Source organism: Ptychodera flava, chromosome 7, assembly GCF_041260155.1.
Source record: "Ptychodera flava strain L36383 chromosome 7, AS_Pfla_20210202, whole genome shotgun sequence".
Lineage (NCBI taxonomy): Eukaryota > Metazoa > Hemichordata > Enteropneusta > Ptychoderidae > Ptychodera > Ptychodera flava.
The window spans coordinates 8,523,105-8,541,904 of NC_091934.1; the positions used below are offsets into that span (position 1 = coordinate 8,523,105).

General features: G+C 38.6%; 1 protein-coding gene across 5 annotated transcripts in view; it reads left to right on the plus strand.

Annotated features, from left to right (window-relative positions):
• The window catches only part of LOC139136703 (neprilysin-1-like), a 64,607-nt gene that overhangs the window by 23,667 nt on the left and 22,140 nt on the right, over window positions 1-18,800 (plus strand). For 2 of the 5 annotated variants that reach the window (XM_070704511.1, XM_070704509.1), the window contains exons 2-6: window positions 11,996-12,158; window positions 12,520-12,609; window positions 14,011-14,172; window positions 15,956-16,039; window positions 17,278-17,495. In XM_070704511.1, coding sequence (XP_070560612.1) covers window positions 12,014-12,158; window positions 12,520-12,609; window positions 14,011-14,172; window positions 15,956-16,039; window positions 17,278-17,495 — 699 coding nt within the window. In that variant the 5' untranslated portion in view covers window positions 11,996-12,013. Of the gene's footprint in view, window positions 1-5,883; window positions 6,089-11,995; window positions 12,159-12,519; window positions 12,610-14,010; window positions 14,173-14,228; window positions 14,391-15,955; window positions 16,040-17,277; window positions 17,496-18,800 lie in introns of those variants that run through there. The other 3 variants (XM_070704513.1, XM_070704512.1, XM_070704510.1) reach the window with 2 other exon arrangements.

The following is an 18,800-nucleotide window of genomic DNA, read 5'->3' on the forward strand; positions in this document are numbered from 1 at the left end:
ACATAACACACCCCCTCTTCAAAAAAAGAAATTTTTCAAAGAAAAATCTTTCTTTTACAAATGTAATCTTGAAAAGGATTTAAGTACTCAAATTTTGTTTTACTCTAAGTAAAATTTCTTGAAAGTGAACAACAATAAACTCTAAATACGAGAGAGACAGTCTGCAATTAAATTGTCTCTGCCTTTGATATGTCTAATGTCAAGATTAAACTCCTGTAACATTAAACTCCATCTTAGCAATCTCTGATTTTTGCCTTTAATTTCTGCAGAAAAACAAGAGGGTTGTGATCAATATAAACCACTATTGGCTGATTTGAAGAAGTAACATAAACTTCAAAATGCTGTAAAGCTAATATCAAAGATAAACACTCTTTTTCAATTGTAGAGTAGTTTCTCTGGGATTTGTTAAATTTGCGTGAAAAATAGCAAACAGGATGATCTATACCATGACTATCCTCTTGCAATAAAACAGCACCAGCAGCCGTATCACTAGCATCTACAGCTAATTTGAATGGCAAAGTGAAATCTGGTGCAGACAACACTGGGGCACTTTGCAGTATGGCTTTAAGTGTATCAAATGCCTGTTGGCATTGCTCTGACCAAACAAACTTTACTTTCTTTTTAAGTAAGTTAGTCAAAGGCTCAGTAATTGTGGAGAAATTTGGACAGAATTTTCTGTAGTAACCAGCCATACCGAGAAAGCGCATCAGTTGTCGTTTGCAGTTTGGTATGGGAAAACTTGAAATGGCACTGATTTTGGCATCAACAGGTTTTACCTCACCCTGTCCTACAGTATGTCCGAGGTAAGTTACCCTAGCCCAACCAAACTCAGATTTGGCAAGGTTGACAGTCAACATTGCTTTGCTCAGTCTCTCAAAGAACTTCCGCATGAGCTTGATGTGTTCCTCCCAGGTGTCACTATACAGGACTACGTCGTCAACGTAAGCTGCACACCCGTCTAGCCCGGATATGACGTCGTTGATCATCCGTTGGAACGTTGCCGGAGAGTTCTTCATTCCGAATGGCATCACCTTGTACTGGAACAATCCGTCTGGTGTAACAAAGGCGGATATTTCACGAGCACGATCCGTCAGAGGGACTTGCCAAAATCCCTTCAGTAGGTCAAATTTCGTCACATACTTGGCTTTTCCCACTCGGTCGATGCAGTCATCAATCCTCGGATGGGAAAGTGTCTGTCTTTGTTAAAGTGTTGACCTTCCTAAAGTCCGTGCACATACGATAACTGTGATCTGATTTGGGAACAAGTATGCACGGCGAACTCCAGTTACTTTTACTGGGTTCAATAAAGTCATTGTCCAGCAGGTATTTGACTTCTTCCTGGAGATATTTCGCTTTTGTTGGATTCAGTCTGTATGGATGCTGTTTTACAGGCTTACTGTCCCCAACATCAACGTCGTGATAGATGACGTTTGTCCTCGTTGGAACATCTTGAAACAGGTGTTTATATTCATGGAGCAGTTCTTTCACCTGTTGTTGTTGTTCTGGCTGGAGGTGTGCCAACTTTGTAGACTCCAGCTTCTCCAGGATTTCTGAGTTCTGAAGCTTGACCGAGCCCAGCTTTGAGTTTAGAGTATTTTCACTCAAGTCAGTTTCAGTATCACTATCTTCATAATGGTTTGAACTGACTGCACTGACAGGCTGAGTTATAGTAGGATTATCCCTATTAAAATATGGCTTAAGCATATTTATGTGACATAGCTGTTTTTGTTTTCGCCTGTCAGGTGTTATTATGATGTAATTTAAATCACTCAATTTCTTATCAATTAGATATGGCCCAAAGTAACGAGCATGGAGTGGTTTGCCAGGAATTGGAAGTAGAACAAGAACTTTTTGACCTGGTTCAAACTTCCGTTTTGAGGTGCTTTTATCATATTTTATTTGGTTTTCGTTGACTGCTGAGATGACTCAAGATTTTCTCTGGCTAATTCACATGCTTTAGAGAGTTTCGTACGAAAATCTGACACATATTGCAAAATATTCAGACAATCATCATCGTCTGATAGGAATTTCTCTTTAACGAGCTTAAGTGGGCCACGGACTGTATGTCCAAATACAAGCTCAAATGGGCTAAAACCAAGAGACTCCTGAATTGACTCTCTAACAGCAAAGAGCAAAAAATGAATTCCTTCATCCCACTGCTTCTCTGTGTCAAAACAGTAGGTCCTAATCATGTTTTTCAAAGTTTGATGAATCTCTCAAGAGCACCCTGACTTTCTGGATGATAGGCGGATGACCTATACTGTTTAATGCCTAGCTGATCCATTACTTGTTGAAAAATACCAGACATAAAGTTGGAGCCTTGATCGGACTGGACACATTTAGGGAGGCCAAATAAAGTGAAAAATTTGACTAAAGCTCTCACTATAGTCTTTGTCTTTATGTTTCTCAGTGGTATGGCTTCTGGGAACCGAGTTGATGTACACATAATTGTCAACATGTACTCATTTCTCCTGATCTTGTTTTTGGTAGGGCCCAACACAGTCTATTAGAATCCTACTAAATGGTTCTTGAAATGCAGGAATTGGCTGTAAAGGGGCCTTTGGAATGGTCTGATTCGGCTTTCCTACCATTTGACATGTGTGACAAGTTTTACAGAAATGTGCTACGTCCTGCCTGAGATTAGGCCAATAAAAGTGACTGAGAATTTTGTGATAAGTTTTCCTGACCCTAAGTGACCAGCCCAGGGGGTTTCATGGGCCAGGCGCAATATTTCAGCACGATAGGGCTTTGGAATCACAATTTGATGTTTTATAGCCCAATCGTCATCAACCAAAACATCTGGAGGTCTCCATTTACGCATGAGAATACCAGATTTTGTATAATAGGAAACAGAGCTATCTGAAGTTTTACCTTCATCATCTACCCTGTCAAACAAAGACAAAATATCTGAGTCTTTGTGTTGTTCTGCAATGAGATTTGATCTAGAAAATGTCTGACTTTGGTCAGCAGAAGTTTTACTGGAAGTTTCAAATCCACGAGGGATAACGGAATGATCCGTGTCAAACACCTGACTGAGAAAGGTGTCATTTAAGTCAACATCTGTGACATTATTTTGAGAGTATTTGATTCTCGGAAGTTTTCTTTGACATGGCTCGAGTAATGCACACGAAGGAAATAAATCGGGTATCTCTTGTTCAATTGGCTCTGGATCCTGATCTAAACTAGGATTATCAGTCACAAGTGGATTAGTAATGACCTTGTCCCCAGCAAGGTCGTTTCCAAGAAGAAGGTGAATCCCTTCAAAAGGCAAAAAAGGCCTAATACCTAAAGCCACAGGTCCAGAAACAAAGTCCGAAGACAAATAGACATTATGGAGAGGAACAGGAATAAGTCATTGCAATCTACCCCCTTAATAAGAACTTTAGAACCTGAAAATGACTTTTCAGAAAACGGCAGGGTATCTGCCAACAAAAGAGACTGGGAAGCCCCGGTATCTCTTAAAATTTTGACAGGGGTAGCGGAAGAAAAATCACTAGAAAGTGATATAAAACCATCATGAATAAATGGTTCGAAAATACCCATAATGCTATCTTGAGAAGAATTGACCTTGACCTCATTAATTGGGGATAAGAGGGGTTTAACCTCAGACAATGTGTTACACACATTATTAGACTCTAATTGAGTTGATGAAGAAATAAAGCCGGTTGGCTTAGATCCACTTTGACCACTTTGACCTTCACGTTTTCTTTTCAATTTGAAACACTCTGACATTAAATGGCCGTCTTTCTTACAATAATTACAAGAAAGTGTACCAAACTGTTTGTCAGAAGGAGATTGAGACTTGGGATCTGATGATGTGGGAGTGTTACTTGAACTCTGTGAACTGTTGTCATTTGATTTCCTACTGTCCTTTGAGAAAATTCTTGGATGAAAAGAGGAGTTAAATTTACCTGCATTGTTTCTGTATGAAAAGGACTGGGATGGTTTGCTGAGAAATGAAGATTTGTGGGTCAATGAATAATCATCGGCCAAACGTGCAGCAACCTCTAATGTATCTGCCTTTTGTTCATTGATAAATGTCTTGATGTCACTCCGAATGCACCTTTTAAATTCCTCAATCAAAACAAGTTGTCGTAATTTGTCATAATTCTGACTGACCTTTCCGAAGAACACCAACGATCAAACAGTTGTTCTTTTGTTCGAGCAAATTCAACATAAGTTTGATCCTTCACCTTCTCACAATCCCTAAATTTCTGACGATAAGCTTCAGGCACCAACTCATAGCCCTTGAGAATTAATTCCTTCACAGAATCATAATTTGAAGCCTGCTCTACTGACAACTGAATGTAAATTTCTCTGGCTTTACCCACCAAAGCACTCTGCAAAAGCATAGACCAGGACTCCTTAGGCCAATTCAGACTCTGAGCAATTTTCTCAAAATGAAGGAAATATTTATCAACATCCTTTTCTTGGAAAGGGGGAACTAACCTGAAATGCTTAGTGATGTCAAACTTGTCTGAAGGGAAGAATTTTCCTGACTGTCCAAGCTCTAAACGTTTTATTTCTAACTGCAGTCGGTGTTCTGCTAATTCTCTTTCCTTTTCTTTTTCCTCTCTTTCTTTCTCCCTTTGTCTTTCTTCCATTTGCAATTCTTTTTCTTTCATTTCCAATTCCCTCTCTTTCTGTCTTTCTTCCATTTCTAACTGCATTTGTATTTTTTCTTTTTCTAATGCCTGTCTCTCCTTTTCCATTTGTAATTCTTTTTCTTTCATTTGTAATTCTTTTTCTTTTTCTAATGCCAATTTTTTTAGCTCGAAATCTGCCTGTATTTCTAATTCCAATTTTTTGAGTTCGAAGGAAGACTCAGGCTCATAATCTTTTAAGGCAGACTCCTCAAAATGGCCAGAATTAACTAAATGTTTTGCAATCTTGAACTGTATTTCTCGCTTGCGCATAGATCTTTTGACATCTACTTTAAGGAAATTGGCCAGTGCTATGAGGTTGTCTTTTCTGAGGGAATTAAATGTGTCCTGATCAAGGTCATCCATAAATTCGTCTGGCTTGAATTCCGCCATGATTGAATTTTGCTGAGTTCACAGTATACAGTAGTTTTGAAAAGGTAGGCAAAATGTTGTCAAACGGCTCAAAATATTCGTATCCCGGACAAGCCCCCAATTTGTTACGTGCAGAGAAAACGAACAAAAGGGTGAACTCAGCAGTTCGTTTAAACAAAATTTATTACGAAAACAAAACTAATTGCTAAGTAGGGACAGAGTACAAGCTTTAAAAGTGTACAGACTACTTATCTCAGCTGGGACGGCAAAGCTCCAGTCTCAGAGTTGTAACAGTCAGTCGGATGAATGAACAGTCCTTTGGCTTGCAGGCTTGAAGCTGCACAAAGTCCACAGTATAATCCAGCGTTGACAGTGAAGGTCTTGAAAAGTCTTGAGAATGACTACTGCTGGAGTTTAGTAACACACAAGAGACACGATCCCAAAAGTCTGACTGGAAGCTGTGCACGTCCCTTTTATAAAGGCATATAAGAACAATCTAGAACTTTTATTGACATGCTAATTACTGTTCTAAAATTATCTCCCTTACACACTAATCAACTTTCCAGAACATTCCAAACATGACTAATTGAATTCAAGGTTGTGAGGTCATCAAGGGCAGTGACCTTGAGAATGTTCTAGACTAATTGAACTCAGGTCATGATGAGTGTGGGGGGAATGACCTACATAACACTATCTCTAGTGAAACCTCAGACGGCAGTCGCCGTCGGCCTCTTATGCCAGTATCATGAAGCATGGCTTCTTTCCTCTCAGGCTCTGGTCGGCCACATTGCTTGAAGACTCGCAGGGAGCGTGCGTATGATAACATTCCATCGAGTCAGATCATTATATATTTGCCAGTCTTCTGATTATCACCACAAGTTTCAAGGCAAACACTCGGATGAAAACGATCAAGGCAGTCATGGTGTATTAATTCACAGTTCGAAACTGACACGTTCATTGCGCCCTGATCGAAACTTTAAACGCCGAACTTGGCACTGTTGCTCTCGTGACGTCACGTTCGGTCACGTGATACAAATAAGCCTCTGAAAGCAGTAGAGACGGGAGGCAGCACGGTAAGTATCGAATCTGTTTAATATGTACTAGTTTTGTTTGACCCGGCATTGTCAGTCATGGTTCTGGGGATAAAACTGCGAAGTGATATGGTAAAATTATTGTTGGTCGCACCATCAGATTCGATAGGAAGAGACGAAAGCGGCGCCCTTCTCTTAAACGAGAGACCTAGGAGGTTGTTTCGAAGCCTTAAGGAACCAAATTTTAAAAATAACATACAAATATTTTCGCAACGAAAATGTACGCTAATAGTTGTACTTTTGAATTTTGTACCATCAAAATAACTTTCAAACAATTCAAGCCGTCACGACTTCAGATACAACACCTAAACTTTGAATCCAGATGTGTGATTTAGTTTATTTGACAACCCAGTTATGGTGCGATTCTAATAATTACTGACTCGCTGTCACAAGGGCCGACCCTCGGCGATCCATAAAATACAAATCATATTTCAGCGGTGACCCCTGACATTCAATGATATCGCATTATCTCCTCATATCATGATGTAGGTCATATGAATTTTGGCACAGTGGATGTGCGCGACTGGGTGCTCTCTTCAGAAAGCAAATGTTTACAGTTCAAACAATGCCGTCGTGTTAGGATTTTTCCTACCACTTCTCCCGTTTTCTTACCAATCCATCGTGTTTCAGTTTGTTAACAGTATCCCATAGATCATGGCAGGGCATTCTGTACTGTAACGATGGGACATTAGACTAACAAAAGGACAAATGTTCATATTATTTGATATTCCAGATATTTAGAAATGTTTTGGCCATTTCCTTTTACTGTAGAAATGTTGCAACACTGAGTATTTGGCCTCCATTTTCTACAACAATCGAACATCTCTATGTGTGTTGATGCACATTTTATCGTCGATTGTTCACTGCAATGTCCCATGATGAAAATGGACCAGATGTGTAAAGTCGTACCGTGGTCTATATCAAAGTTACAACTGAATGGTATTGATGATTGCACCTTTAAGTTCGATCAGCCCAAACTTTTTATGTATATTCCGTTATAAAGTGCTCACTTCGTATTATTTGATAATTTTTTGTTCAAGTCACCTGTTGAAAATCAAGTCGCAACGCACAGTTTTCAACTTATCTACACAGCCTGTATGTACGTCATTTCAAATGTTATGTATGATAACTGAATTGTAGCCCGTATTAGGAGTCATATATCAACGGTAACGTTGATATGGTACAGGATGAGATATGTTTGAAATATTACATCAGCAAAAGTTACTTTTCTCTCGAACGAAAAATTCTGGATATAATAAAAAGACTGTAGAGTTTTGTCCCTTCAACATACTTTAGCCACAGTTTGCATGCAGTCTGTGCAATTTTCAAGTTGACGACTCTGCGTTGTAGCTGCCAGGTCGTCGAGTGACCAGACAATATATACAAGTTTGATTCTCAAAATTTACGTCATCTGAACATGTTTTAAAGTCAAGGTTCTCAAGCCAAGTCAGAACTAAGCTTCGATGACGTCATGCGACGCTTTCGTAAACAACGCAGAAAGGGCATAAGTTTTGCGAGTGTCAACTTTGTTTCTCCGCTAGTGCATGTATGCCGTGGTTCGTCGCAATTTTTTTATCGTAACAGAAGGGGAATTTTGAAGGAACTTCTTGACGTACAAATGATAGCGAGAAAAAACTTTACATCAAATTCGCCATGACGACCTTGTAAGTACGCTCAAGTGGCTGTAAAAGAATAAGAGAATAATAAATATGTTGGAGTAATGTCCTGAAATCCCATAAACTGAGGCGAGAACTGATAAGTGGAACCATATATAACGTAATGTTATCGTCAAAACTGTCGTGCATTATACGGAATTGACAGTTTTAACCACTGCACTGAGTTTTTTGTGAAAGGAAAAACTTCTAATCCCTGGGAAGAAAAATGCCATATTTGCATACCTTTGTTCTCATCATTCAAATTACACCGTAGCTGTTACCGTCTCTTGATGTAAAGGACAGAATGCGTTCAAGTTGATCTGATAAAGAAGTATCTATTTCAAAGTTTCAAAGTTATAATTCTGTTTCACTGTTTTGTTAGAAGCAAAACACAATTTCTACTCTTGGTCTCCTTATCAAAGCTTATCGTACGCCCATCATAAAAGTTATCAATGCAGGGTGCGCATGCGCACAGCAAATGCATTTAAATGGCATGTTCAACAGCCTTATCTCTGAACAAATTGACTGACTGTACTTTACATTAAAAAAGGAAAAAAAAGGACTAAAAATCGCATAAACAGTCAATGTCAACAAACACTAAAGCGAGAAAAAAAGATAGAGGACTGCCGTTGACAGTACATCGTTAGTGCGCGTCTCAGCGAATGATCATGAACTTTCAGGCAGCTGCGAACATACTATCTTTGCTTTAATGTCTAGAAAATGACAAGAATCGCACACGCACTGTATCACTGCAAGTGAAGTATGGCAGAAGTCGGCACTTGTGTATCGATTCAAGGATTCCTCTGTCTGTCAGACGTTGGGAAGGTGCAGCTTTCATCGTATTGGTTTCATACCAAGTTCAATGCCGAGTACGCACTAGTTAAATTCACCAAGGTGTCTGACTTCCATCTACTCTGTGCGCATTTTATTTTACCACGAGGCGAAAGGACGATTCATTTCCCTAAACTATAGCTATTTTGTGCGCTTGTGCGACATCATCGTCCAAAAAATCCGCTGTAAACGTCAAATTAATTGCAGAATTTATATCAGTTAATGATCGCGGTTGGACCCTTGCACAAAATTTTCACGATTTTGTATTCACAATGGATGTCATTTGATGACCTTACGTGACAGTATGTGCACCTCTGCGTAACTTCGACTCTCTCTGAGAACACAGTCCCACACTGAGTGTGTAGAGGGACTTTAAGAAATACTCTGTCCTATAACGTTCGCCGCGGACACCTGTTGAGGAGATAAGAGTAGACCCTATCTCTGACAACATCAATTGTGTCGAGGTAGACTTCTGATTAATCGCTTTATTGTCATCAAAAACAAACACTAACTGGGTGTGAGTTGTGACACTGTTTACGGTTTATTTGATATGTGTTGTTATCTTGTACGAAGGCTATTGTTTCCCGTATAATGCAAACACCATTTTCCATCGTCCTGGAGTTAAGCTGTCAGCAGGTTGTCATATTTATCAGTATGTTTTTACAGAAACACCGGGCTGCGTCTGACATATCTGCCCTGGTTATGTTTGAGAAAATATTGACTTTGATATGCGATTGAATAGCGCTTGATGATTTCTTGCGCACCTGTGTAGCAGGGGAGCTAAATTTGTGAATTCCCACTGGGATGCTCGCTCGGACGTTTTTTTTTTTATTTTGCAGCAGTTTCGCGGTTTATTTTAGAGAATTTTACTTCAGTCAATGAACGCGCGAAATTCATATCTATAATCTTTGTGCCGCCTACTTGAGTAACAGTTTCAATATTCTTGTATGACGCAAACTACTGTCAATCTGGCGGGAATGCGAGTAAAAGAAATCCCGCTATCGAAGATATCAAACACGACGTCACCAAGGAAAGATACAAAAGGAAGCTCGTCGCCTCGCACCGTCCGCTGGCAGGGGTCCGTTACTTCCCACGGGGAGCATCCAGCTACCCGAACAGGAGACCTTGACAAGTGAAGATGGTCGTCTCGTTGTACAGATTGCTTGTTTTCCTAGAACAAATAATATCTTGCGGTGTAATTATCACTTGTTGTTGCCGGAAATCAGAGAAAAGTCTGTCAAGCAATATATGGAGGTGGAAAACTGCTATTCAAACTTTAGTGGTGCAATGAAGCAACTAATTAGTTCAATTATTTTATGCGTTGTCAGTAAATACGAAAATAATACATCTTATTTGCTGTGTACTTTTTGTGTTTTAGTAGCTCAGTATGTTAATCAATTCTATAACAATATGGCAGGGATTCTACAGCTTTTCATATTCATATTTTGAATATCATCTATTGCAATCTGTATACGTACACTAATTATTAACCGGTTGTAAGAGACTGTTTCCTGAACTAGAGAATACAGACTGACAAGTCCTAGGGTTTTGAGCGCGAAAAGTTTTTCGTTTGGTGCGTATAGAGGGCGCACTTACAATAACCTCAGACCTGTGCATCCCATCTTCTCTCAAAACCCCAGTTAATTAGGGAAACAGCACCGTCGATCTAGCCAATTGTACGCTGTGTAGAATGTTTTATTCAACTGACTTGAGCAAACTCCAGCTCTGACGTAGAGGCATTCTGTTTTCATTTTAAATTCACCTGGAATCGCACAATTCAGTGACAAACTCATCACATTGGAGTATTAAGTTTTACTTTGAGTGTGCAAAACGAATCCAAAACTCATGCGGTCGCACAAGGGTTATAAAAGTTGTTTAATTTAAATGGTAATTGTGTGAGTGTAAGGTTCGAAGTATGTTTTGAATCGAAGTGTTTGTAGCATCAGAAGTGACGGATACCGTGACCTTATTAGCGGAGAGACGGCAACTTTCTTTTTCGAGAAACTCTATCGTTATCGTTGATACAACAACTAACCTTACAATTTTTTATCAACTCCGCCGTCAGTAACGCTGTGCTATTTAGATAGGTTGATTATCTGTAGTCGTCCGTCAAATTTGCACTTTGTCTTTGAAACCGCTGCTAAGAAATCTTTTAGTTAACAAATCACTCAGTATGACTAAACGTCGATTTGACTTGATAAAATAATGAGGAAATTTCCACATACACACATTGTTGGATAATTTACCCATGTTTGGTCAAACAGATTCTTCTCTGAAAACGATGGTCTGACAGCTTTTGGTTTCAATGTGTAGCTTTCTCAGAGATGCCCTTGTTAAGCTTTATGAAAATTGCCCTAAAAATTTCTCGTGAAAATGTAAACTTTTGAATTGTTTGTCTATATTGCTTCAAACATCTCTCTCTCCCTGCCCTCTCTCTCTCTCTCTCTCTCTCTCTCTCTCTTCCTCTCTCTCTCTCTCTCTCTCTCTCTCTCTCTCTCTCTCTCTCTCTCTCTGTTTGTCCAATCGCAAGCATCTTTGGTTTGTTAGTTCCAATGGGAGGGATGGCTCATTCTGTTTTGTACAAATGGTATTGAAATTTGCATGTTCAAATTTTTGGGGCTAGGTTTTTTTCATTTTTGATTAAAACTTCCGGTTTTATCCATTTTGGTTAAAAACATGGTTTTCTTTGTTCAACCGTTCTTGCAGCCTTGTAATCCAAATAGCTTCTTAGAGTTTCCTAATTAAGTTGTATCAAAATAAGCTTAGGCATTGCATTTTTAAAATATTCGAGAATCTTTTTCTTCACATTTCTTGGCTCAATTTTCTTCAAATTTCTCTCTCTGAAACTGTCCTGTTAAACAGTAATCAAATTTGGTTCGTAAGTTTTAAGGGAGAAGTTTTTGTGTAAAGGAATATACAGTTTTTATATGCACATTTTTTGGGCCATTTTTTCTCAATTTTGGTCAAAACATTGTTTCCTCTTATACTATTATTGTCTAACGCCTTTGAAATTCAATGTGTAGCTTTTTAATTGATTTTATTGCTATAATCACAACCTTATTATCTGGCATTCGCCATTTAAATCATAAAGTTCGATTCTGCATTTTCCCAGTGAAAAGCCCGTTATTCTAAAGGAGAATAATTAAAGACTAAAGCAAAATTTATCTGCTTGGCTACATCTGCCGCTGAGCTGATTGCATAATGCATATTGTGAATTAGATAGTATTGATGGAATGAATACTGCCGTGTGTTTGAATAGTTTTGAATTAAATCACAATGAATACCAGGTAGACAGGCAAAGATGATCCCATGAACAATCATGTGGTGACTTTCGACTCTGAGATCAAGAAAGGATTTAGTAACTACGCGTCTTGACTGGTTATTTTGATTTTTTCTGTTACAGCTCTAGCGACATTCAACGATGTCTACGAGTTTCAACAGCAAATCCGAACTCTACAGTTTGGACGACTCAAGCTCAAGTGGCAAAAGTTCGAGTAAAGTGAGAGTGTTAACAATTCTCTCTGTCGTGCTCTTCTTCGCATGCGTTGGATTAGCGGCAGCTCTCAGTAAGTGTCAATTTTCCTTTTCTTTGCTTGCCTTACACTGGTGATTGAGGGCTCGAAGGTGCGTTGCTCGCCCGAAGAGGGCGCACTACCCAACTGGAAGAAGGAATGGTTTTCTATTTGTCGAACGGTAACACCAACAGAGACTTGGAGAAGGATAGTTTTGATTCTTTCTTGCGCCGATTCTGTACCACCAAACTTTACAAAAATAAACAATTATTTACACATTGTACCTCAAAGAAATTTCAGGATATTATCAAGTTATTAAAAGGAGGATAAATGTTTGTATGGCTGCACGAGAAACTCAGCTATAGTATGACTTTATTGATTTATTTCGCCGTCTTTGTTTTCGTCTCACTTATAGTTGTCATCATTTTGGAAAATGACCAGGACTCAGAACCCGTGAATGGTGGCGACAACGAGTATTGTTTGACTGCTCACTGCGCCATGATGGGTAAGGTCATTGACCGCATGCGATGCAAGCTCACACGCTCGCCTCTTCATTGTCTGAGATTCTTTATAGGCTTATTAGAGCGCCAATAATCGACCAATATTTTTGAACTATACTTGCACCTGGAAATCTAACGGTCCATCTACAATCGAGCACAGCAAAATGAAATAATTCGCGCATACAGTTTACCCGCTCAGAATGCCATTGATGAAGACAGCGACTTCACTCCGAATATATTTCACCATGTTTTCGTTCCTTGTATCAACACGCAGTATCCTTATCTACTCCCCACCAGAACATGCTCAATAGTTTGGCATTTGGTTGCCCACAAAGCCTGTACATGCGTACTAACTATGATTTTTAAGACTAACTGACAAATGAATTCAGACCTAAATCCACTTGCCAGTAATAACACGCCCACCATACACAGGCGGCCACTGGGTATATTTTCATATGTTGATTGCCGAAATACTGGGTATACTATAATGCTTTTGCAAGTAACACAGGAAACTACATTTTGTACAAGGAACAAATGTACTGAAGAAATAAGTTACAGCTAATTGTGTACAGTACCAGTAAGGCCGAAGTAGTTATGTTTTTGTGCGTCCGCACACATGTGGTTTTTGGAGTGAAGTTTTTTTCAGAAAAAAACACAGTGTATGGCTTACCTTTCAAAACTTTGGGTGGCAAAAATCGGACGCGCAAACGAATAATTTAATTACTTTGGCCAAACGGTCTTTGCATATAAACTAGAATAAAGCTTGTAATTTCGATGGTGGTGTATTTATCAAACCTGCAATCTTTCAAGGTAAACTCCAAAACTGAAAAATCTGAACTTTGAGATTTTTCAGGAACAGTGAGGGGGCAGGTCTGGTAAACACGACCATACCTTCAAATGCCTGCTTCAAGTATGAGTCGCCTCTCTGCTTCTTCCGCTTGCTTCATTGAAATTAACACAAGGTCATTACTAACGTGTCAATTCACCAAACTTACATTCATGATGTAGTGATATTCCTCAAAGTCAATGTCTTGCTAAAGGTAAAAAATTTAAGGCATTTTTTCAGATTTCCCACCAGCAATATCTGCAAAATTTAATTTTGGAAACTTGCGGTTTAGATTGAAAATAAAAACACTAGAACATTTTAAAAAATAACACTTACAAACTAACAACATTCAGTAACCGGTAAAAGCTTCGCTAAAGGTAAAACTTTATACAATGTTTTTATAAATATCTCACTAACCATATAACAACGTGTGGTTTTGAGTTTGAAATAAATATTCTAACATGATATGTTTTCCGGAAATGAACACTTACAAAACTAACAACGTTCGGTTAACGACTAACCGTATTTTGAAATGAACGTTCCGGTACAAAACTGTTCAATATCCCCATGATGCATATAGCTGGTGCAATGGCTGGACGAATGAACATGGAAGCTGACCCGTGCGATGACTTCGTGGAATTTTCGTGCGGAAGATGGGAGAAAAGGACTGTCATACCTGAAGACAGGTCCTCGTTCACGACATTTAGCGATTTGAGGAATGATCTAGATGCTATGCTGAAAGGTAGGAATATCCTCGTTCGCGAGTTGATTTTCTTTTAAATTTACACAAACGTATAGCTGGCGACATGGCGGGGCGGATGAATGTCGAAGCTGACCCGTGCGATGACTTCTATGAATTTTCCTGTGGTTCTTGGCTCAGAAAAACCGTCATTCCTGAAGATCGCTCAAGCTATGACACGTTTTCAACACTTCGTGATGACGTCGACATAAAGCTGAAAGGTATTTACGCAGGGTGCCATGGGATCATTAAGGGTATAAGAAGAATTGGTTCATGTGCCATTTCAATCCTCCACGTTATAACTTAGATCTGTGTTTAATAACTATCTGTTGTTTTCAATGGCAGCAGTGAGAGTTTTGATTGCTTCGATCGATGTAAACTACAACCCATTCTGCTGAAAGCTGTAACTTCATTCTCCCATTATTTCCTTATCCGTAAGATGGCTGACCACTAAAAAGTACAAATATCAAAGTTGTCATTTTCCTTATAATTCTTATTGCTGTAGGTAACAGTGATAAGATATGAAATGTTACGAGTAAAATGGGCTATCCAATTTTACAATTAGAGCAATAGCTTGACGATATACATCATACTCTTGGATTTTGTCAAGCTCACATCGCTTTTTGATAAAATTCATCCACCACAAAATACATAGCTGATTAGCAGTGAAGCATAGTCATTTTTTCTCAGCGTATATAGACAGCCTACCTAAAAATATTCCTTTACAAATGACTTTCACATCTAGGAAGAGCCACGTAGGTAGGCCACAAAGCGATGATAATGCATTTGTAGATAGACTCTTTTCATAAGTCTAGCGCCCTCCTGTGGCCACTGTGAATTTGAAGTCAAAGCGAGGCCACTGGGGAAAACACTCCAGCCGCTGCCCAGGTTTCACAGTGGCCACAGGAGGGCGCTAGACTTATGAAAAGGGTCTATTATTATGTAAAGAAGATAACAACTTTGCAGATTTATCTTGGAATCTTAAAACGGTAGCAAACCTTTTTTTCGAAATGGCCTTTTTGTGAAAGTTTCGAGAAAATGACAAAAACAAAGTTACCTTCCTAGCAATTTGTGGAATTAGCTGGGTGGTCACTTACCTAAAGAGTACAACAACAAATATAATTTTCTCTTGGCTTGCCAAGAGGTCATCAGTTTTCGCCACATGAAACACATACAACAGTTGAGACTGGATACGGTTTACTAACCGTTATTTACATAATTATCGAAAAATCTCTAGTGTTGTCCTGTATATTAATTTGACTCAAGTAAACGGCTGCTTTTGTGTGGATAGCTACTAAAATACCAATTAAATAAAACAAATGAATGACCGGTGTGGCAGAAGAGATTTCAAGTATTTTATTTACTAGGATCATTAAGGCTGACACTGAAAGGATTCAATGTTTTATGTACTTTGGATGATTTTCCAACTCCCCTTTTGAGCCAAGGTCAAGAAATGTAATATTTTGTCAAGTTTCGACAATCATATGTCTTCACCAAGCTTTCGATATATTTTCAATAATGTTCTACATTATTTATCTTCTATGCCAACATCATATGGTACGTTCCTAAAGGTATCATAATGTTATCATCTGGCTCATTCAAAATACAGACATTCATTTCCCTTGGTTATGTCGTAGAACTCATACTTTTGTTTGAAAAGAGATCAGACGAGGGATGACGAAAACTACGCCGTCACTCATTTGTCGCTTTCATCGTGTTACGAAACATCCATACATAACTGCTACATCGTCGATTCTCATAAATTCCCTCTCCATTATGATTTCAGATCTGATTGAACAACAGATCAACGATGATGATCTCGATCCTGTGAAGAACGTAAAGAAAAATTACCAAGCATGTACAGACCTTGGTAAGTGTTCTTGTTTTACGCCCTCAACGGCAGATGACCCCTGTCATATTCCCGTGAATGAAGTTATTCAATTTTAGCTCCTATTTTGCAAATGTATAAATACCAAAAAGAGCTTATATGGTGAATCGATGGCGTCTGTCTGTCTGTCTGTCTGTCTGTGTATGTATGTATGTATGTATGTATGTATGTATGTATGTATGTATGTATGTATGTATGTATGTATGTATGTATGTATGTATGTATGTATGTATGTATATGCGGATGTATGTCCGTCCAACTCAAAAACTCCCAAACCGCCTCACCTACCATCTTAGTATTTGGTGTACAGATGGGCCCAGGGGTCGAGATGTGAATTTATTTAAATGAACATGTCAATGTCAAAAATATGCAAATGAGGTAAGAAAAAGGGAAAATTTTGCAAATGTGTGGGAGTGGTGGTATTGACTGGAACAGCCTACACATCTAAGTGAAAGGTTCTATGAGGCATGACCTCATTTGTATGCAGTGTACATTCTATGTGTTGGAGTGGTAGCAGTAACTGAAACAGCCTACACAATGAGTTATTTCCTGTCATATTGTTCATGAACTGTTACATATTGGCAGACCTGCTCAAACTAAGAGGGACTGTGTTGAAACATTCCTCTGCTATGCGTGTTCCTAAAGTTGACCTCCAGTACCTAAAGTTTCAGACCTTATTTACTTTTGTCATTCTTGTTTTTCTGGTTTAAATATTTCTTGAATGGACAATTCAAATCAAATGTGAGCACACTGTCCTTGACGGTATTTTGATTACTATAGTATATGGCCCACCTTAAAAAAGCTTGATTTTTTATGCAACCCAATCAAGTTGAAAGTCCTGGCATGGACTTCATCATCTTCAACTTATCTCCAGCTTCCATTGATGTAAATCTTTGTGCAACATGAACACTGCACAATTTGTTAACTCAATCAGTGTTGATGACATGTTGACAATATTTGTATTGTTCACAAGTTTCGCCATACTTGTGTATTTTTTTTATCTCTTCGATTACGTGGCTTTCGCTGATTCAAGTGAACATTTTCATCTCAGGCTGCCCTGTCGCCCTCTTGACAAGTAATCAAGTGATTACAAGCAAAATTACTCTTATTCTGTAGAACATAGAACATTTGGTATATTTTGTCTGATATATTTGGAGTGCCTGATTGTACGCATAATTTCAAAATCCATACACATGTATTTTCTCATGCGTCTATATCAGACACCATAGAGGAACGGGGCTCTCAACCGTTGGTAGATCTGATGGTGAACCTGGGTGGCTGGCCCGTGCTCGGCAATAACTCTGGTGGCAATTGGGATGAGAGTACCTTTGATCTGGAAGACCAATTAGCATTGTTGCGTGGGGAATACGGAAATAGCATGATATACTACGCATACGTTGGCACCGACAATAAAGACTCCACAAGGTACATACTTAAGGTAAGATGTCACTTCCCTACGTGTGTTTCATTTGGCATGGACTCCTCGTTTTATCACTTTACATTAAATTTTGACGACGGTCACAAAGTTTGCTTCAAGCACAGAGGACAGTGGTCAGTCCCCTGGGGTGAGGGAGGCCAGGGGTGTGGTTCTTTGTGCAACGGTTTAAAAGTCCCCACGGACACCGTGCGCGGGATTTATAGGTTTGGTCATGTCTGTGCGTGCGTTCGTGCATGCGTGCGTGCGTGCATCTGTCCGTCCGTTCACGCAGATATCTCAAAGATGCCTGGAGCAATATTTCATTCAAACTTGGTACAATGATTACTCCATATGTCATACATATGCAAGTCAATTTGTTCTGTTATCCGATTTAATATGGCTGTGTGACGGCAATTTTATTAATAAAGCGGGGATTATGTCATGGCGATGACTTTTTGAAAAACTGCTCTGCTTCTAGAGCGACTGCACTAATTTTAATGAAACTTTGTCAAGATGTTCGTCACACAGAGCTCTGATAGAACTGATCTCTGCCAACGTAGCTTATTTCTTCGTACCGTGGTGTTGGTAGAGGATATTTTAAATAAATATATAAAACCAGATATGAACTGAATATGCTCACGTGTTTTACAAAAGGTTCATTAATAGTAGTACCCTTCACAGAACAATAAGATATATGTTATCACTATATGTAGCAGGTTTTTTCAACTTCGCACAGTACTCTCGGAGTTTAATCATTAATTACAAAACTTTATTTAATATGCAAATGAGCTGTTAATTAACTTGACACTGCTCAATGCTTCATGGGACAACTAGATATCCATCAGATCAACATTTGTAGCACGTTTTATTTAATTTAGTGCTGTAATTTTAGAGTATTGTCACTAATTACAAAGTTCATTAAATATGCAAATAAACCCTAAATTAACTTGACACTGTTCAATGATTCATAGCACAATTAAATATTTATCAAATCAATTTCTGTAGCACGTTTCACAAAATTTGGTGCCGTAATTTCAGAGTTATATACCTAATTACAAAGTTTATTAAATATGCAAATGAACCCTTAATTAACTTTACACTACTAAATGCTTTACAACACAGTTAGATATCTGTCTGATCAGTATATGCAGCAGTTTTCATGACGTTTGATGCAGTTATTTCGGAGTTATATGACTAATTATAAAACTTCATGAAATATGCAAATGAGCTAATTATTAACTTGAAACTGTTAAAAAAATGACCTATTTGTTAACTTGACACTGCCAAATGCTTCTCAGTACAATTAGATATTTATCAAAACAATAT